The sequence below is a fragment of the Podarcis gaigeae genome (assembly GCF_964106915.1).
Source record: "Podarcis gaigeae genome assembly, chromosome: 6".
Lineage (NCBI taxonomy): Eukaryota > Metazoa > Chordata > Lepidosauria > Squamata > Lacertidae > Podarcis > Podarcis gaigeae.
Genome location: NC_139682.1, coordinates 54,662,290 through 54,684,480, shown reverse-complemented (window position 1 = coordinate 54,684,480; position 22,191 = coordinate 54,662,290). Strand labels below are relative to the sequence as shown.

At 42.2% G+C, this 22,191-nt stretch overlaps 1 protein-coding gene across 5 annotated transcripts in view; it reads left to right on the top strand.

Annotated features, from left to right (window-relative positions):
* Positions 1-22,191, top strand: part of BEND5 (BEN domain containing 5) — a 736,551-nt gene that overhangs the window by 416,243 nt on the left and 298,117 nt on the right. For 4 of the 5 annotated variants that reach the window (XM_083742460.1, XM_083742457.1, XM_083742458.1 and 1 more), the window contains 3 exons: positions 6,178-6,553; positions 15,137-15,285; positions 16,077-16,290. The exons of the other annotated variant lie outside the window; for it this stretch is intronic. In XM_083742460.1, the coding sequence (XP_083598586.1) occupies positions 6,178-6,553; positions 15,137-15,285; positions 16,077-16,290 (739 nt within the window). The remainder of the gene's footprint in view (positions 1-6,177; positions 6,554-15,136; positions 15,286-16,076; positions 16,291-22,191) is intronic. 5 annotated transcript variants of the gene reach the window in all.

The window sequence follows — 22,191 nt, the reverse complement described above, 5'->3', positions numbered from 1 at the left end:
TTCCGCTCATGCAACGGGCCTCTCCCCTCTCTCCTCCCTCAATATGCTGTGGCCAAATCTGCTCTAGAGAGTTGGGGGAATCCCCCAGAACAGATTTAGAGTGTGCATGAGGGTGGGAAATATTAAACCACTCAGGGTTGTTAAAGGAGCATCGAAGAGCCACAAAAGGACCTCTCCAGACTGTGTATTCACCCAGTGTGGCAAAATGGCAAATGCATTTAAGTGCAAACTAGTGTAAGGTGATGCATGTAGGGACAAAAAAAAGCGTAATTCCACATATATACTCTGAACTGGAGGTGATTGACCAGGAGCGAGAGACTTTGGAGTTGTAGTAGATAGCTAAGTGAAGATGCTGACCCAGTGTACAACAGCTGTGAGAAAGGCAAATTCCATGCTGGGGATCATTAGGGAAGGAATTGATAATAAAAGTGCTGATACCCAAATTCATGTGATCGATGAGGTTACCGTGACAGCTTTGGGGCTTCATCCTATGTTTTCGTTGCTAGATGGAACTTATAGTAGCCTACTTCTCAAGAAGCACATGGTAAACTGAAAGTGTCACATAAAAATATCACTATGAAACATAAAACAATACACAGTGTGCTTGTCTTTTTAAGTGACTGGCTGAGCAGGAAAATGTGCTCAGTGATTTTAGTCTCACCATCTGGAAACTATTTTTTCCTCAGTGGATTTAGGTAACGAAATACACTGACCTTGAGCTAAAAGTTCTCCGGAAAATTCCTTCCTGATTTTTGTCAGGATGCATCTAAAGACATGTACCCTACAAACAGTTCTCGAACTCATCTGGTTTAAAAGTAAATGGAGTGAATAAATGCTCAAAATGAAAAGATCTGTGATGCATTGAAGAAGCATCATACAAAAAGTACACAACAGACATGCAAAAATGGTCTAATATATGTTTGTATTCCAGGTTTTGCTTATGTGATAAAATGGTTTGTGGGACACATAGTTCTGGGTCATATTATTTGCCAAAGCTTTCCCTCTTTAGCCTGCTACCAGGTACTGTGTAGTAATCAGCCTTTTATATACTGAAAAAAACATTACCTGGCTCTCCTTTGCCAATACATACCAGTACTCAAGCCTGCTTGTGGAGGTGTACTTCATTTTAATTCTAGGAAAATCAGATAGGGAGCATATTCATGCGCATTTTGACTATTTTAGATTCATGATGACTGCCAATGTTTTCATTAGAGTCAGGGAATAGGTGTTTGGCTTAGTGACAACGTTATAGAGAAACAGCATATACAAAAGCTATTACGTGCGTATGCCACAGGCATACTGTTTGTGTTTTAATGTTGCAGTGTAAGTTTATTTTATTTGTTTAACAAGAAAAAATGGTAGAAGCATGATAACCACACCATATGATCAATGTATAAGAATTGTAGATTGGTATGATGTGATGCACACATGCAAGCAACTATTAATTTACTGCTGGGTTACTTTCTGGGAATAGCTCATGCTATTCCCATGCTAAGGCAAAACCGTGTGAGATTGCCAGTGTATTTTTTCCTCAATGCCTGTCCCCGTCCCTCACCCTTTTTATTTTTTATTTTTTAAGTTTGCCAAGCACATAAAGCTGAATGCGCACAAGTTAAATGTGCGCAAGTTGCGAGTTCCCTGTATTTATATTCTGCTTTTACATTGGACTTCATGGAGTAACCAGGTCTCCGATCTTATTGCCACCAATACTGCCACATGCCAGGCCCAGGAAAGCACATTTTGATTCCCTTCAACCAAACTCAAAAGGCAATCTCACCAGATATGTATTTTTCTGAATTATGGGAACAGTTGCTGCTCATTCATTCTCTCACACACATTTCTTAAATCTATATGTAGGATAATCCAATAGCAATACATGGAAAGTTCCATGCTAGTTAGTTCATTTGCTTGTTGCTGTAGTACACAGTATTCAGTGTGCTATGAAATGCTATACCTCCAGGTATGGCAAGTACTGTATTGGCCTGAATATAAGCCGCACCTGAATATAAGCCACACCTTTAAAATTGAAAGGGGGGGGGAATACCCAAATATAAGCCACTCCATTCCTTGCTGCTCCTGGCTGCATACTTGGGGGGAGGGGGGAGGCACACTGCGTTGCCAGCGGCTTTTCCCTTTCCTCACTCTTTCCCTTCCCGGCCTTGGGGAAGAGGATGGGGGACTACACACAGGGCAGACGCAGCTTTGCTGCGCTCCTGCCACTGTTTGCCCCACGCTCCTGACTGCATACGGTAAGGTCACGTTTATAAGCTGCACTTTAACTTTTCATGGTCGGAATTTGGGGGAAAAGTGAGGCTTATATTCAGGCCAATATGGTATGTTTTCTCATAAATGCTAGCTATAGTCAACATGGGAAGGAACACACCCAGTTACCCAGACTGTCAAGCTGTTTTGAAAATAGCTTAGTGGCTTGGTTTTGTCAAGATCTTGCTGCAATCTCATCTCTCAGAGTCCAAATGCCTGCAAGTTCACAGTAAGATTTTGCTTGATTTAGAGTGACTTTCGAACCCAGCCAATATCTGCCTGTCTTTTAAGGCAAAAGGTTATTTTCAATCTGTACAGCATTCTGCTGTATTATTTTATTACTGCTCCATAATGTGTTTCATGTACAGTTATGGTAGTTATTTTGTCATCATTGTTGTAGCACTTGTTTTTGTTGCTTATTTTATGATTAAGTTGTAAATTAGTTTTGTCAACAGCTTAGGTATGTAGGATATGTTGTATTTCTTATTTTGGACATCTTGATGTGAAAAAAATTAAGGTCTTATACATAAAAAGTTTAAGCTTGATTTGGTGTGGCAGGTATAATGATGACCTTTTCTGCATAAATAGTATTCTTAAAAGTTTGAGGTGCTTGATGCCCATGAAGCACTGTCCTTATATCACATTTGTCATGGTTGCATCTTAGTTCTGGTTGTCAGTGAAAACTGATGCAGCAATATGGTAGACTATAGCCTGCAAACTTTCATCCTTCCATGCAGTAAAGTTTGCTGAAGTGATTCTTTATTTTTGCCATAAAAGAGAAACATTTTCCTCTGAATTGTAGTTTTGTGCTCCATTCCAAATATTTTAATAAGATGAGAATGACCAGCTGCTCAGTGGCACTATTTCACATACTGTGCTGTGCCCACAATCCCGATAGGTATAGTTATATTTTGCTGAAAGTTGAGACCTTGTCATTAAATTGTGCCAATGAGCTCAACAGCCATTAAAGGAACATCCTATAGTTCTTAGATATAAACTGTGCCATTGAATATTTTTACACCATTTCCTATATCAACCGGGCAACATTTCAAGAAAGTCAAGAGATGTTGTGATCCACCAGAGAACTTTAGAGCACTATCAAGAGGATTCAAACAACCCCCAAATAACAGGATAAGATTGCCTTCAAATAATTCTCCCCCTGTGGCCTATTAAAAGTATTGGCAGAGAATTTCTGGATGCAGTGAAGAACAGTGTATTATCACTGTTTTTCTTTTGATTAGATCAGTGGATGTTCTGGCATTTGGGCTTTTTGATTAGAGGGGCTGACTCCTTTAAGCATTCAGCACACTTATTATTCAGCAGATAGTTAATAATTTTGGAAATGCACTTGAGCAAATACCTGGACTTAAATACACTGGACCATCTGAAAGAACTGATAATGCTTTCAGTAGCGGACAAAAATGTTAATTATGGCTCTTCATCTTTCAGAATTAATATGCTGTCAATATCTTTCTATTTGCATGCACTTGGAGTCACACCTGCTATTTTCTTAGACTCATCATCATGGTTTCCTCTTGTTGTGACAAGATCAACTGTGGAACAGTAGAAGAATCATTCCAGTCGATGCATGTTTCAGTTTTGAATTTTGCACGATTCTTCAAATTCTATAGCTAATTGGAATTCAGACCTGGAATTTCTACCCTTTTCAGAAACTGATCTCCTTGTTAAATCCTGGATTTTATACTTCACAATTACATTCTTATTTCTATTTTACAAAAATAATTACCCACTCTTCATTACTGCAGGCACTGCCAGAGTGGAACTACAAGACTTGAAATAAGACAAGTCCCCCCCTCCCCTCCCTCCCCCTCCTCTCTCCCTAACTCTCCCTCCCCCCACCACCATTTTAAACTTGCAAGAGAAGTTACAAAATTCTAAAACAATAGGCAAAACACTATTGTTTGGTATACACTTGTGTAAAAAGATATGTCTTCAGAAAACATTTGAAGTTCAGAGCTGTAGGTGTGACATTCAGAAAAAATGCACTATGGCTTTTGAACAGGTTTGCTGTTTTTATGTTGCAAGTATACTCAGAGTTCCCATATTTCATACAGTGAAAAACGACATAAAAGTTGTTGAGCTTTCCCCCCCCCCCCAAAAAAAATCACAAAAATGAAGTTATTGAGCTTTTTTAAAAAGGAAAATTGTATGGGTTGCCCTACGTCCGGATTCTGACTGCAGTGTTCTGGATATGTCCAGGAAATTCCAGACGTAGGGCAACCCTAGGTATGAGTATAGTTTGTCATACTTGAGTATTTCTCATTTAAGTTCAGGCTGGTCTTCTGTATGTTTTCTTTCAGAATTTTAGATCTCTGTTGGTGATGACTAGAAAATAAGGAAAAGTAAATTTTGCAGCCCTGACATGCTTCTCACTCCAGAACTGTGCACTGACCATTACTGTTAACATGTATAAAAACGTGCAGTTTATTGTTCATGCACATACTATATCCAAATACAAATTTAACATTTGATACATCCATGATTTATGATACTGATAAACTCTTTAGTGCTATTGTGACAGTATATTGACATTGTTGTTATTCTGCATTTATTGCCACATTCTCATTTTGTTATGAATTTACAATAAACGTCTAATTCAACATGAAAACATGGGCTATTTGATATTTTTGCATTTATTAGCTACATATGTAGTGTTTCTCTATAATGTTGCCCTAAGCCAAAATAATGCAGTTTTATCATGAAAACAGTTATTATTTTAAAGCAAACTATTTCAGTTACACATCTGCTTTGCTTGATGCTAAAATGGGGCACAAAGTAGCTGTACCTAAGTACTAATACTGAGAGTCAAAGGAAGGGCAGATAAATTTGCCTTGGAGACATTACCTCAGTTGAGATATGGCTGATTATTGCACAGTACTGGATAGCCTGATGCCGAATGAAATTATTTCATTAATAATTTTGTTATATTTGTTATATTAATAATTTTGTTATATTCCACTCAGTCACTTGGTTTGAGCTTTGATGTCCCCCAAATAGGTTAATGGTGTGAAAGTTGTGGCCACACCAGTAGTGTACAAAAAATTCTTTTAAGTATGTATGTATGTATGTATGTATGTATGTATGTTTGTATGTATTTCCCACCTTTTACTCCAAGGAACTCAAGCTGGTATACATGCTTCTTTCTCCCAATTTTTCCCCTCACAACAACCCTGTGAGGTAGGATTGAGAAACAGTGACTGGACCAAGGTCACCCAGTGAACTTCATGGCTGAGTGGGGATTTGAACTGTGCTCTCCCAAGTCCTAGTCTGACACTAACCATTACATAAATGCATACTGCCAGGAAATTTTGCAGAGAACTATTAGCTAACCTTCAGCAAATCTGTTTTGTCACCTCAGTGCACTGAGAAAAATATAGTTTTCAGCTGATGGAATGAAAGAACACAATATCTATGCCTATTTTTCCCCCTGGGAGCACTCAACAGTTAATAGTGTTGTTGAAAAATATCTAGGTGCTAACAACTTTCTTAGTTTGTGTGTTGAAAAAATAAATTTCATACAAAAGGCACAATTGCAAACCTGCAAAGGAGTTCATGTAAACCAGTGTGCTCCCATTCTCTTCAGCATACTAAGGACTCTCTTTGCATTGTGGAGAATTCCCACTGCCAATTGTCCGCAACTTTTGACTAGCTTTGGTAGGCAGCCCAAATTGGGGTTACCATCAGCCCTGCCTTCTCCAAGTGCTAACTTGAAAAGATTGTGATTATTTATTATTATTATGGTTCAATAAAAAAGAATGACTTCATGTTTAGTATAGTTCATTGTAAGCATATTGTTTACTTGAGGACTCTGGTGAATTCCTGTTTTAATTAACTATAGATCTCTGTAGCGTGCTACGTATTGTATGTTAACACAATGTTTGTTGTAACACACAGAGACAAGATGGAAGGAAACAAAATGAAGGTACGCACAAAAGCATTGAAGCAGTTGTTGCGCGCCTTGAGAAACAAAATGGAATGAGTCTCAGTAGCAATTCCAGTCCTGAAGCAACATTTATAGAAACTTCTGAAAGGATGAACAATATGGACGATGCTGTAGTTCCTCGAGTTCTTTATGAAGAATTGCTGCGAAGCTATCAGCAGCAGCAGGAAGAAATGAGACACATTCAACAAGAACTTGAGCGAACAAGAAGGCAGCTTGTTCAGCAAGCAAAAAAGCTAAAGGAGTATGGGACATTAGTGTCAGAAATGAAGGAGCTCAGAGACTTGAACAGACGGCTACAGGATGTACTGCTTCTCAGACTAGGCAGTGGTAAGTACTTGGATATATGTGGGACAAGTTCTTAAATAATTTAATTTTAAATTAGAATGGCTGAAATAATCACAATATAATCTGCTTCTTTTTTTTATTTTTATTAATCTGTTTATTGAGTTTTATACAAATCACCAAACAGTCATCTAAAACAATAACATAACATACATGAAAAAAAGAAAAGAAGAAAGAAAGAACAAGAAGAGCAGAAAGAGAAGGAAAAAAAAAGGAAAAAAAAGTATTACAAACATAGTGACTTCCAACCATCCCGGTTTGGGTTACAAAATCCTTATAACTTACTCGCTAATTACGTTACCAATAAAATTATTCAAACATTGCAGGTGTTAGATTCCATCCGCCGAGACGTTCTTCACTCCGAAGATTGCTTTGACATAACCTAAGAATTTACTCCAATCGTTTTTTAATTTGGTGTTATTTTGGTGCCTGATTCTTTGTGTCAATCTCGCTAGTTCTATGTATTGGAATAGTTTCAGCTGCCACTCTTTAATTGTGGGGGTGTTAGGCGTTTTCCAATTCTGCGCCAGTGAGATCCTGGCCGCAGCCATAGCATATTGAAAGAGGTTTTCATCTTCTTTTCTAATCTCATTTCCTACCATTCCTAAAAGGAACGCCTCCGGTATCTTAGGGAAGTTATATTTTAATATTTTCTTTAATTCATCATAGATTTGATCCCAGAATCCTTTCACCACCTCACAGGTCCACCACATATGGAAGAAGTTTCCCACCTTGTTCTTACATCTCCAACAGGTGCTGTCTCCGGTTTTGTACATCTTCCCCAGCCTTGCCGGGGTGATGTACCAGCGATACATCATCTTCTCTAAATTTTCTCGGAGAGCAGCACATGCCGTGAACTTCATTCCATTCTTCCATAATTTCTGCCACTTCTCCTGTTCCAAATTATGTCCCAAATCTCTGGCCCATTTAACCATAACCCCTTTGACTACCTCGTCCTTAGTTTCCCAGATTAACAGTTGCTTATACATTTTAGAGAGGAGTTTACTGTTAGATTCCAGTATTTCTACCTGGAATATCGATTTTTTTTCACTCATCCCAGTTTTTTTATGTTCAAGCCACAACGCATTAATCTGGTGATATTGAAGCCAGCTAATTAGTTTTCCTTTTAACTCATCATAGGGTCTGACCCTCCAGCCTCCTTCCCGTTTAACTAAAAGATCTTCATAGGTCCATCTTCCTCCTTCTTGATTTGTTTTTTTAATTGTTATAATATCAATTGGGGAAAGCCACCAGGGCGTACTGCTTTCAATCACTTTTTTATTCCTGTTTCAGGCTTCAAGTAGGGGACCTCTAAAAATATGACTTGAGAAGCTTTTATGGGCTTTTCCTTTATCCTGCCATAAGTAGGCATGCCAGCCAAACCTGGCGTCGAAACCTTCAAGATCCAGTAGATCTGGGTTTTTTAAGGTCGCCCAGTCCTTTACCCAGCAAAGGCAGGCAGCATCGTAGTAAAGCCTTAGATCTGGGACTGCGAAGCCTCCCCTCTCTCTCGCATCCGTCAGGAGTTTAAACTTAATTCTAGCCCTTTTCCCTTGCCATATGAATTTCGCCAAAGTTTTCTGCCAGGTCTTAAAGCATGATATTCCTCTAATTACTGGAATGTTCTGGAAAAGAAACAGTAATTTTGGTTATATGTGGGACAAGTTCTTAAATAATTTAATTTTAAATTAGAATGGCTGAAATAATCACAATATAATCTGCTTCATTGCATATGCCAATCATTTATGGCAGCTTAAGTATTGTGGCCAAAGTTCTTGCTAGAATGAGAAAAGGAATCCAATAAATATCTTGAATAAATATAAGAGTTCCATCTTACAGCATGATCCTTTGCATGTGTACTTGGAATCTCACTATTTAGCAGGACTTGCTTTCAGATAAGTGTTCATAGGATTGGAGCACCATAAGCCAAACTTTCAAAGTGCTCTTCTTGAGCAAACAACATTTGCTCCAATTTATTTTTCAGTTCCATATCTGTAAATTCCATTGATTTTTAAAATTCAATTTAGATTTTCTCAAAATGTATACTATCTAAAACTTTGTTTGGTTTACACAAAACCAAGGAGACTTTTGCCACATTTCGACAATCAGGTACTGGCTTGACAAACAAGGCTTGTGGCACTATTATGAGTGTGTTTCCAATGTTTCAAAGTCTCCAGATAGGGGTACAGTCATACCTTGGTTCTCAAACGCAATCCATTCCTGAAGTCCGTTTGACTTCCGAAAATCTTTGAAAACCAAGGCGTGGCTTCCAATTAGCTGCAGGAGTTTCCCGCACTCAGTCGGAAGCTGCGTTGGATGTTCGGCTGTTCGCAAACTGGAACACGCACTTCCGGGTTTGCAGTGTTTGGAAGCCAAAACGGACGAGTACCAAGGCGTTTTAGAACCAAGGTGCGACTGTATAAGGAAAGGTGCTCCTTTAGGTGCTCCTCATCTCAAGATGTCCAGGGCTTTATATGCCAATAGCAAGACCTAAAACCTGGCTCAATAGCAAAATGGCAGCAAGAGGGATTGCTCCTTTCACTGCGCAGCGATCCCTCTTGCTGTTCTGGCTTCTGAGATTCAGATTTTTTTTTCTTGTTTTCCTCCTCCAAAAACTAGGTGCGTCTTGTGGTCTGGTGCATCCTATAGAGCGAAAAATACGGTACTTGTTCCTTCAGAGAGTGAAACCCTATTTAGAACAGTCAGTTGATCTGTTCCTGGGCATGGGAAGTGCTCCTAAACAGAACTTTAATCCTAACCAGAATTCAAGCTCAGTTTATTGACCCTCATTCAGCCCATCATGGTACCTAAGCACTTACCCAATTCTTGCATAGTCACTTGATTCAGAAAAAGAGTTGAGTTATGTTTTATCTCTCACGTAATGTGACAGAAAATACACAACAAAAGCAAAAACAACCCAATAACGCCCCCCCACACATCATATTTTAAAAGGGCATCAGATGTCCTGGTTAAAGGGGTGTGTTTTCACCTGGTGCCTTAAAGGAGTATAATGAAAGTGCCAGCTGAACCTCCCTGGGTAGAGCATTCCGCAAATGGGGAGCCACTGCAGAAAAGGCCCATTCTCGTGTTGCCACCCTCCGGACCTGCCATGGAGGTGACACAAAGAAGAGCATCAGAGGGTGATCTCAGGGTCTGGGTAGGTTCATATGGAGAGAAGCAGTCCAATAAACTGTTTAATCTATAGGCTTTCTGCTAGACCACTGCTAAGCCACTGCCACAACATATTGGATCTGTGCATACATATGCCATGCTCATCTTTCAGTCGTGTTACTCTACAAATGCCTCTTATTGTCAGTGTTCAGTCCTTCTCTGTGCAACTTTTTTTGGTTACTTTTCTGTTTTGGAAGTTGTGACAAATCTCTTTCTTAGCATCTGACATCTTTTCCACTGGGAAGTATTATGAAAAGGTTCTGTTCAGTTCCCTCTTCTAAGCATGATGTCGTAATTTTTTACTTGATATTCCCCTGCTTATTCTTCTTTGAAATTTCATTTAGCTCATTGAAATATAGGGATGGCTGGGTGGCTTCTCTTACATTCTCCAGTACTCTGTGAATGGGTATTTGAAGAAAATATGAAAGTGTTAGATTATTTTTTTCCTCCAGTGTCTTGGAGTGTGCTGTCACTGAAGATGTGATAGCCCTATATTTTGACAAATCGGATTTCTTAATTATAGTAGCCAGTTACATTTAAAACAAGGAAGATAAATGTTGTGTTTCTTGGTAAGAGATAAGATGCAGTAATAAACAATATTTAGACTTGAAGTTTAATATTTAAAGAAAGTGATTACAGTTTTTTCAGATATTTAATTAGCTACAATTTTTTTCTTCTTTTATTAAGCTGGTTTTCATGCACTCAAAGTAAGCTGAACTCTCAAAATGTTTGCACTTCCCTTCAGATTACCCTTCTAAATACCATCATGCATTTTATTTTATTTTTACTATCCCACTAAGAGGCTAGTGGCCATTGAAATGCAGTTTGTTAGCAGGCTGGTAAAAACTGCCCTACCAAATAGGCTGGCACAGGAGGGGCAGAGCTGAGGGATGAGTTTCCCTTCCTCCACAGCTAGCCTGCAAACTGAATGGGCAGGCGGAAGAGGGACGGAGATACCTGTCCATTCTCTGCCAGTTTACTGACCTTCATGGTCACCTATGGCTATTCGGCTAAATACAGGTCTGATTTAGGAAAAGGACTGGCGAGAAGGTACTTTTCTATTTTTACTACAAATACCGTTCAGAATCAAAGCGTTGAGAAGCAAACATACTTCCTTATGTGAGTGCATAGGTAGTACTCTTTCCCTAAGTGATCTAATGTCAAGTGTGTCAGGAGATAAAAACTAGTTTCTATAAATTTTTAGAAGGCATAAGCAGGCACAGGTGAAGCAGGGAAGCAGAAAGGATTAATTTCTGCATATTTCATTTTGTTTCCTTTTGATAGAGAAACATTCTAAGAGCTGAGAAGCCCAGATCTTATTTTTTGCACACACTCTAAAATCCCAAGCCTGTGCTCTTTTGATCTCTTAAATATTGTATGTTGGACTCTTACCACTTCAAATACATCTCAGAAAGTGAGAATCTACATTCAAGGCTTTCCCCGCTATCTTTTTGAAAGAAAACTTAGGCTGTGCTGTTATGTTGTAGTGTGTACTGGAATTAAAGCAGCAAATCAGTGGGTCCCTGTCCACGCAGAAGTCCCAGTTGTGCCTGCTGCCTGGGAAGGCAGCAGAAGAGCAAAGCATTGGCAGCAGCTGGATTGTAGTCTGGCTCACCCACCATCTGGCTGTGCTGCAGCCCAGGGCCTACCATGGGAGCTGTAAGTCTAATTAAAGGCCTGGCCCAGACTTTGATGATGCTGTTTTCAACTGCTGGTGAAACTGCCATCGCACTCTGCCCCGCCAGAGGGAGAATTGAGCTGAATCGGCAAGGGGCTGATACTGCTCGTTCCTTCCTCCGCTTCTTTAAACTGCTTGGCTGAGGAGTGAGCTGCTGCCCTCGCCTTAAGGAACCCCTGACCCATCACCTGTGGGATGGGAGCTCCGGTAAAGTGCTCCCCCTCCCCAGCTGAGAGAGCCCCGCCCCAACTCCTGCTTGCACATGAGTAGGAGCAGGATTGGGGCTGCTCAGCTGGGGAGCCCAAAGCCTCTTCTTCCCAGCTGAGAGATCCCTGACCCTTCTGCTGTTTGCACCCGAGTAGGAGTGGGATTGGGGCTGCTCAGCTGAGAAGCCTGAAGCCCGCCCTTCCCAACTGAGAACGCCAACCGTGCTTGGCTGCCTTCTCTGGGAGGGTGTGCTTCACCTTTCCTCCCAGAAAGATGGAGCCCACCATGGAAGGCAGGCCAGGCAGTGTAGGGGTTCTTTGATGCTGCTGGCGGGCCCAGCGCTCACCAGCAGCCTCCAGCAGCCCTTCCCCACAAGGCACGGATACGGTAGCTTTGCACCCCGCGCCTTGCAGACTTCACCCAGGAGTGTGGGCTGCATCATTCCTCCTGGGCTGAACGGCCTCCCACCAGAGGAGAGAGACAGCGCACCCGCACAGGTAAAGGCGGTCAAACACATGGAGCCTGACAGGTTCTGTGTGCTTGGCTACTGCCACTTGGTCTGACTTCGGGGAGTGGGGGGCAAGCTGGCAAGGTAGCTGCCCCCCCCCCGAAGTCATAAGGCCCTTGCTGCTCCAGTGTGAGCGCAGGGGACTTGGGGCTGGCTCCGCTGGGAGCAGGAGCTCTCCCGCCGTCAGCGGAGCCTGGCCAAGGGATCTTGGGGCTTGCTTAGTTGGGCGCAGGAGCCTTCCCGCCCCCCAGCTGAGCAGCAGGCTTGGGCCAGCTGTATTGGCCATAGCCCGTGAGGCACTGGGGTGAAAGCACCTGAGCTCCCACGATGAGAGCTGCAGGAGTTTCACCCAGTATCTTGCCAGCTGGGGCCAATGCAGCTCTTTTCAACATTGCTGTATATGGTCAAACCGCGATGTCTGGCTGGCGATACACCATGATGTTGAAAACCCAACATCGTCCAGCCCTTGTGTGAGGTACAGTCTTATATGCAGTGGCCTTATATGCAGGCACCAGCTTTTAGGTGCCTCTGGGCAGAAATGTGGCTGCATTGTGAAAAACAGTCTGCTACTAGTCCCCTCCCTTTAGCCAATAGGTTTATATATCTGCCTTGGCTGTCTGTTGGTGATGGTAGCCAAGAATATCAGTTTGCAGTGTCCCACAGGGCCAATGCTAGACACGGTCTTTGCCATGAGTTAAATGTATCATCTGAAAGTTATCTTACTGTATAACCTGGTAATATTTTATCCCAGAATGCTACCCTTGGGGACTTTGAAATAACAAAAATGATGCACAAGAAAATTAGGAAGCAAAACTATGGAAAAAAATATCTAACACTGTTGTATTTATTTTCTAATTCTAGTTCTGGATGTTCTACACCTCACAAATGAAAAGATTTTTTCACTGATACAGGGATTTTCCTTACTCCACACTTGTGTTTGCTAGGTTAAGATAATTTTGTTGACTTTCAGAAACCTCCCATTACTGCACAATTTCTTTCTTGCTTACCGAAGCACAAAAGCCACAAAGAGAGAGAAACTTTAAAAGTAGGCATGGTGCATGGCAAATTAGGCACGCAACACCAATTAGCAAAAACACAGTAAAAGGAATTGCATGTCTAATTCACAACACGCTGTGCTGTAAATGCAACTCTTAGTAGTTTGTGAAATCACTGTGAAGTTTATCTAGTTAGAAGAGGCTTTGATTTTGGAAATAAAACTATCCAGAGATATAGACTCTTAATTTTACTGCTTTCTGTCAGTGGCTCCTAAGTAATAGAACCTCATTTATATATTTATTTTCTAGTGGTACTGTGGACTGCTGTTTTGGTAGAGGTTACTAGTCATGCTATGTTAGGAAGAGTTTAATTTCATACGTACAAATATATAGATTATCAGCAAACAGCAGAAGGCCACCAAATAGAAATAGCATAATAGTTTCTGGTGAGGTAACCTTTTCTTTTTACAAATAAATATTTAGTGTCCGCATTTTTTGGTTGTTCTCTGTATTATTTCTCCATGCTGCAAGAATTGTATGTAGCTAAGGGGAATGCTGTTCACACTCCTGTTACGAGATAGAAATAGGTCTTGCCCGTCCCTTGAATTGTTGATACAGGAGTGAGCTATTCTCTTCTCAGGTTCTCCAGTTACGGAATTTCTAGATTCAGCCAAGGAAGGATTGAAGAGAAAGCCCTGGCTTAGCATCATTGCGGTAGCTGAGTTGGAAGCAAGCACTTCCTGCTCAGCTTACAGAAAGGGATAGGCAGGACAACTCTGCAGAAGCTGCTGTTGTGTCCAAGAGTTCTTGGCTGCAGTGCAGACTTCCTCAAGGTTCTCCTGTGCACCCAGTCTCCTGCCCTAAAACCACTTGCTCTTTGGGGGGCAAAGGGAGACTCAATCTTGCCCTCTGCTTTTGAAGCAACCAGGATAAGTGAAGGGGAATTGGGCCTGGAGATAGCAGGGCCCATTTTCTACCCTCCCCACCATACATGGCTTTGGAGATACATTGTGTTTCCTTCCCTTCCTTCCCTCTGCACTGCAGAGAGCAGGAAGGTTCAATCCTGCTGCATGCTGCTTCACCAGCACATTCCATGTAGGGAACACACTAGTGAAGCGGACCCCTTGCAGTCAGCAGTATTGAACCCTCCACTTGCTACCACCCCTTTGGGGAATATGCTTATGAAGCAGCACCCAGCAAGATTGCAAGCTAGGTTCTATCCTGCTAGCTGCAAGGTGCTGCTTTGCAAGCATGTTCCCCGCAGGGAAGGGACTTGCAAAGCAGCACCCAGCAACATTGCGCACTCTGGTTGTTTAAGCCTGCCGGGTACAGGGCAAATCACTCAGCTGGATCAAACCTTCCTGTTCTCCACAGTGTGATCAGGGGCAGTGGAAGGAGGAGGCACAGTGTCTCCTCCTTTCCTCACCCTCACTCCTGACCAGGGGTCAGCAGACCTTTTTAGCCGTGGGCCGGTCCACCGTCCCTCAGACCTTGTGGGGGAGAGAGACTCTCTCTCTCTCTCTCTCTCTCTCTCTCTCTCTCTCTCTCTCCCTCTCCCTCTCCCTCTCCCTCTCCCTCTCCCTCTCTCTCTCTCTCTCTAATGAACGAATTCCTATGCCCCACAAATAACCCAGAGGATGTATTTTAAATAAAAGCACACATTCTACTCATGTAAAAACATGCTGATTCCAGGACCGTCCGCGGGCCGGATTGAGAAGGCGATTGGGCTGCACCCGGCCCCCGGGCCTTAGTTTGCCTACCCATGCTCCTGACCATATGTTGACTTTACCCTCCATTGTCTCTCAAGACAGACCGATGCCAACAACAATTGGATGTTGCCCATATCTGGATTAATCTGGGAAAGAGTTGTGCTTTCCTTGTACTGAATGTGGATTACATGTTTTGAGCCCTGGGATTTTGAGTTAGATCCAGTTTTTTATAGAATCAGTGTAATCTGTTTAAATTAATGCTGCCTGATATACTCAAATGCTGTTTTCTGGACTGTGTAGGTCCTGCGCTAGACCTTGAAAAAGTTCAGCCAGAATCCATTGAGCCTGAGCCTGAAGTACAGAATGCTTTCAGTGAGGAAGCAAATACATCAACATACTATCCTGCTGCTGTTCCAGTAATGGACAAATATATTCTTGAAAATGGAAAGGTAATTTAGGAGGCTACTTCATAAATATTTGTCATGTGAAATTTAGGTGGATTTCATGTCACTTATATCAGGCCAAGAGAAATCTAGAAGCCCTTTTCTTGAGTTGTGGTTTCCTTTCCTGGTGGTTTTTGCATTTGTTCAGCAAAATGTACTCACAGACCACACACCTGATGGAAATCATAGCTTTAGAAGAGCTAGAATGTCTTCCCATGTGTTAGACACAGTTATGTGAGAGATTTTGAAAGCAACTCGGAACTCCTAGATCTGATTCATAGATATCTATGTGTGTACAGTGGTACCTCGCAAGACGAATGCCTCGCAAGACGAAAAACGCGCAAGACGAAAGGGTTTTTCGTTTTTTGCGTTGCTTCGCAAGACAATTTTCCCTATGGGCTTGCTTCGCAAGACGAAAACGTCTTCCTTTTCTTAAAGCAGCGAGTCCGCGCTCCGCAAGACGAAAAAATCGCAAGACGACACAACTCGCGGAACGAATTAATTTCGTCTTGCGAGGCACCACTGTATATGTCTTTGGGAGACTAGTATTTCAATCATCGTTGAGCCTATATGGTTGTATGAATTCACTTTCTGATATAACTTGCTTTCAGTTTACATGAATGTACACAGAACTCAGTTTCAAGTTAATTCTAACATTTCATACCTTGAGATATTGCAGGAGTATTATTTTTTAAGATCAGTGGCTGGTTCTTATGAAATATTAAACAAATCACCACTAATCTGTATGCTCTTTGCTTTTTGAAAACTGACTGCATTTCCCTCCCTTTACACTTCAGGTCCATCTTGGCAGCGGCATCTGGGTAGATGAGGAGAAATGGCACCAACTGCAAGTAACGCAAGGGGATTCAAAGTATACAAAAAACTTAGCGGTTATGATCTGGGGAACAGATGTTCTTAAGAACAGAAGCGTCACAGGAGTCGCCACCAAAAAAAAGAAAGACGCCGTTCCCAAACCTCCTCTGTCCCCTCACAAATTAAGCATTGTCAGAGGTACGTGACTTGGAGCATGCAATACTGCTGTGATGAAATGGGAGAATCTTTCTTCCTCTTTTTTTTTTTTTTAATTACTCAAATATGCGCCACAATTCCACATTCCAGTTACACTGTTGTGGGCAGGAGAGATATGCTATTGCTACACCAACAGAAAAACCCATATATCCTAAGCATGCTCAACCCAGGTGAAGAGGCAGGAAACGCATAACCAGTTTTTTATTTAATGGTGGGAAAGCAACAGACATGCCCCTAGCATACATTGAAAACTGACCATTGCTATCCCTACTCACAAATGGAGAGAGTCAGTGAACTCACAATGCCAGGGTTGTACCCCAACACACAACGTTAGAGCACCTCACTCCACCAGCCCCATTGGCATAGCCATCAATGACCACAATACTGCAAGTCCCCAGGTATCTCCTGGCAGGGGTTTGACTTGAGTTATTGTCTTCACAACCACCATTTGGAGCATCACACACAGAAGAAAAGGAGAGTCCAGATAATGCTGCCCCCATCCACCATACGCAGCCATAGATACCAGGAGTATAAGGAATGGAGGAGGAGCCATAGCTGGGTGGAACAGCCAGTTTAAAATTCAGGGTATAACTAGGAAAGATGGGAAGCCCCCCTCCTCCCGCTTGACACACCTTAGCAAATCAGGAGGAGCACTGCATGAAGCAATAGCCTGGCTGCTGCGTGGGCCAACCAGACCATTTGGCCCACTCTTTCCCCTAGCAACCCATGTGACCAGTCACCTTCCTTGCGATCTTGCCTGATAGTCCAGTGCTGCTGAGTAGAATCTCAGTAGGCTTCTGCCTCTCTCTTTTCCTTCTTCCTTGCCAACTGCACGCTGTCACCATCGAACTTGTGCAACCTGATAGGCCTGCCCACTCATGAGTGAACAACCATTGAAAGCACCACGTCAGGCTTCCTTCCTTCCCTTCTCAGAGTCACATCCTGAGGCCAGATCCTACTTGAATATGACCCTACCAACAGCAACAACAAAAAAAACATGTTGCAGGTAAAGAAAAATAGGTAAAGGTACCCCTGCCCGTTTTCGGGCCAGTCGTGTCCGACTTTAGGGTTGTGCGCCCATCTCACTTAAGAGGCCGGGGGCCAGTGCTGTCCGGAGATACTTCCGGGTCACGTGGCCAGCGTGATGAAGCTGCTCTGGAGAGCCGGCACCAGCACAGCACACAGAAACGCTGTTTACCTTCCCGCTATAAAGCGGTACCTATTTATCTACTTGCACTTAGGGGTGCTTTCGAACTGCTAGGTGGGCAGGAGCTGGGACCGAAAGACGGGAGCTCACCCCGCCACGGGGATTCGAACCACCGACCATGCGATCGGCAAGTCCTAGGCACTGAGGTTTTACCCACAGCGCCACCCGCGTCCCTATGTTGCAGAATAATTGCCTTTATTCAGTTCAGTGCATCTGGGATAGAGTGGACCCTGAAAGAGAAAAACACTTTTCTGGGATGGCCAATCATTCACCCTAGCAGGTTCTTTATGACAGTTGCTCAATAGACAGAAGAACAGGTTCTCCTTGTGGCACCTGCTGCATCCTAGGGACACCTTCATCTGTTTTGTGTCTGTGATGAATCTTCCAAGGATGTATTCACATGCTTGGAACAAGTAGGATGCTTTGAGCAAAAGCTGGAAATGTCCTAGTCTCTACTGCTTGTCATGTGTTGGACCTTTCTCATGGTCTGTGCAGAATGAGGTTTCAAGTGGATCCTGTATCTTTTAAGAGAAGGGAGTCACTGACAGGGAAGAATGAGCAATAGTCAGCAGCCCATGGCCACTGAAGCTGGAGCAGGTGTTTTGGGGTGAGTGAGAAGGCAGGGTCTCATGACGTCTGTATGATGTCCTACATGCCCAGTCATAGAACACTTGAATTGTAGAGTTGGAAGGGACCCTGACGGTTATCTAGTCAAACCCCCTGTGATGCAGGAATCTCATCTAAATCATACATGACAGATGGCTATTCAACCTCTGCTTTAAAACCTTCAAGGACGAAAAGTCCATCACTTTTCATTGGAGTCTGTTCCACTGTGGGACAGCTCTTACTGTCAGAAAGTTCTTCCTGATGTTTAGTCGGAATCTCCTTTCTTGTAACTTGGAAGTTATTGGTTTGAGTCCTCTGGAGCAGGAGAAAAGAAGCTTGCTGCATCTGCCATGTGACATCTGTTCAGATATTTGAAGATGGCTATCATGTCTCCTCTTTAGCAGGCTAAACATACCCAATTCCCTCAACCATTCCTCCTAAGGCTTGGTTTCCAGACCAAGTTGTGCTCCCCCTGTGTTGGGTTTATATGCTAGTGGTAGTGTGCTGTGATTGGGTGCTGAGTTACACTGTGTCATATGGCCTGTCATATGACGACAAAAGGGATGCAGGTAGCACTGTGGTCTAAACCACTGAGCCTCTTGGGCTTGCCGATCAGAAAGTTGGCAGTTCGAATCCTTGTGATTGGGTGAGTTCCCGTTGCTCTGTCCCAGCTCCTGTTAACCTAGCAGTTCGAAAGGATGCCAGTGCAAGTAGATAAATAGGTACTACTGCGGCGGGAAGGAAAACTGCGTTTCCATGCGCTCTGGCACTCGTCACGGTCCTCCGGGCGCCAGTAGCTGTTTAGTTATGCTGTCTGTGGACAAACACTGGCTCCCTCGGCCTGAAAGTGAGATGAGCGCCTCAACCCCATAGTTGCCTTTGACTGGACTTAACCGTGCAGGGTCCTTTACCTTACCTTTACCTTCATGGACTATTTTTCGTTTCCCACCCCTTCCCATCTAAGTCAGTGGGGAGGAAAATTGCATCATGGCTGGGCATGATATAATGTTCAGCTGTTAATGGGGCCATGTCTGTAGTCTGGAGAATTGTAGGTTGTAGTGTCTCCTGCCCATGGCTCTGCCCTGTTTTAGCCATTCTGTTGATGTATTTGATATTTTCACTAGGGTGTCTGTCATGGCAGTGATGTGTTCTACTAGCACTTGTACCATCTTCTCTGGCCCTCAACCAGTGGATCTTGAGCGTATGAGGACACCTTTAATCAATCATTGCATTGAGACTTTGTTAAGATATTCTCTCACACACAAAAAAGAGTATAGCTACATACATACAAAAATATATGTCGATATAAAGCCTTCCACTTCTCTAATCTCCAAATTTTCATTCAAAATGCAGACAGAGGATCTACAATCCATTTTAAAGAGGAAAATAGACACCTTAAGGCAGTTTGATAAGTAGAAAGGCATTGCCATAATTAATCTGGCATTTGAATGAAAATCCCTGCTTCTGAAAATAAAACTAATATGAAATTTTGTTTGACAGCACCTTTAGAAATGGTAAAAGAGTATGCATGTCTGACTATCTTTTTCAATCAAGGAACTATGTTTCAAAGCTTCTTCAAATTTGGTTGCAATCCAGAAAAAATAAACCCAGTTAAAAATGCTTTGAAATAGATGCAACTTAAGTACTTAATTAATGTTCTTAATTGTATGATTAATGTGCTTAATTGTACAATCCTATGTATGCTTACTGAGAAGCAAAATCTATTGTATTCAATGAAGTTTACTCCTTAAAACGCATGCCTAGGATTGAATATGTAGGCTCTAATTTCAGTGGGATTTAGGTGTACCTTATATATTCTGGCCTGCATACTTTATATTAGGGATAGGAAACCTGTGACCCTCCAGATGTTGCTGGACTTCAGCTCCCATCATCTCTGACCATTGATCACACTGCCTATCATGGAACTCGTAGTCTGGCAACATTTGGAGGGCATCTCTACTAAATGTATTCAGATTTCTCCTTGGCCGTGCCAAATTGACTTTTTATGTCAGCCTTGTTCCCACGTACCATGTCTTGATGTGTATCCATGTATAGCACGATCACTTCTTTATATCACTGAAAGAGAATACATAATCACAAGGAACCCTCAAACATTCTTTTCACATCATCTAAGTCTGGTACTATCTAAATGATGCATAAGGATATAAATATCAGTTCTCCGTAGCTTAAGAAAACAAGTGGATTCACTAAGTATTATGCACATCCAATTCAATGCATAGTACAAGAGAGGGTAAGCCCCACTTCATCTGTTAACCAGGGACACAGATATATGTGCATGGCAACTCCTTGTAGCACTTGAAGAAACCACGTGGACAAGGCTGGTCCTCACACCAGCACTGCAAGACTGTAAGCCAGGTTATCATTGGCATGGATGCTACTGGAGCAGCTCTTATGAATAGGAAGCTAACTTGGAGTGGTGCAGAAACTGCTTTCAATCAAGGAAAGAAAAAAATTGAGATGCTCCAAGTGCTACTGAGAAGGAGCAGAAATGAGCAGGGAGAAGGGCTGTAGCTCAGTGGCATAGCAAATGCTTTGAACGCAGGTTGAAGAGCCCAGGTTGACTCTCTGCTGTCTCGGGGTAGGGCTGGAAAAGACACCCGTCTGACTGGCAGCAGCTCAGCAGTGTTCACTGTGAAGAGTACTGAGCTATATGAACCCACTGTCTCACTCGGTAGACTATAAGACATTTTCCTGTGCTGCTAGAGATAATCCTGTTGTGCCCAATATCTAGGAGCTCTTTCCTTTCTCCCAAAATATTTTTAGTTATGGGGCGGCATCAGGCTTAGTTAATCAGCTGTCTTGTGTTTCTGGACTCTCGAGCCAATGTTCTGGGAATGAGTAAAATTAGTAGTGTTCAGGGAAGCTGACTTTGTGGCTCCTTAAACCCTAGTAACAGCTGAAGTCTGCAGAGTAAGCTGAGTTGTCGCTCAACATTCTGCAACAGCTTAACAACTCCATTCTAAATTTATAATCCTGCACAGGCTATTTTGTGTCTAGGAAATTTTAGTGAAATCAGTGGAACTTTCACACTCATTGCTTATCATCAGGGTTATGTCTGCAGGCAGTGATGCAACAATGCACTTAGACCAGATCTGTGTGCACATCAAGGTTTATTGTACTGGTTTTCCCCCCTCACTGGCAAGACTGTGAGATGGAATTTAACATTGGGATGATGGTTCATCTGGGAATCATGCTGGAAATAAAACAGCAACAGCCAGCATGGGTAGATTTCAATAATGCACAGTAATAACTTGAATTTCCCTCTCTGTGTCTTTGTGCCTTGTTTTTCAGTTCAAATATTCAGTGTTCTGGTACTGAAGAAGGGGTGGGAGGTAGTTTTCCTTGATCACAGTTCATCCATCAGTGTTTAAATTAGAACACCATTTTTAGCCACAGTTCTTCCCCCAGCTCTTTCAGACCTCATTTTAATGCTTATTGGCAGCTACCCTTTTCAGCTTAGATTATAACTAGGATTTTAAATATATTTTTCATTGTCCAATAATTTTTGCTTTTCAAGATGAGAGCTCATAAAATCCATGTTTGATGTGGTTTTTACTTTTATTCTCTGGTCCTAGAATAGCTTCCTTAAAATACATCTTTTTAAAAAATGGAGTAAAGCCTTAATGGGGCTAATATGTCTTGCTCTTTAGTAGTCCCTGTTGTGTAGTTTATTTTAAGGAAGTTATTAAAAAGTATGGTATGCAAACGTTGTAAACCCTGTCACTGAAAAATAACCTTTTCTAAAACTTCTGAAAGGTGTCAGAGGAAACTGAAAAGGGTATAGAATATTTAATTGTCATAACTTTAATATGGTACATTAACAATGCTATAAAACTTGTTAATTAAGTGAATCTCTGTGGTTTTCTACCATATGAAGCAATAAATTGCTGGTGGGGAAAATACTAGGCAAAGCAGAAGTTGTTTAATCAGTTTGGAAGCCATTAAAGCAATAGTAAGGACCAGCAGGCACAGTGGCTATATTTTTTTGCCACTTTGTCACCATGGTCTGTGTGTGTGTGTTTAGAGAGAGAGCGAGTATATGGAGTTCT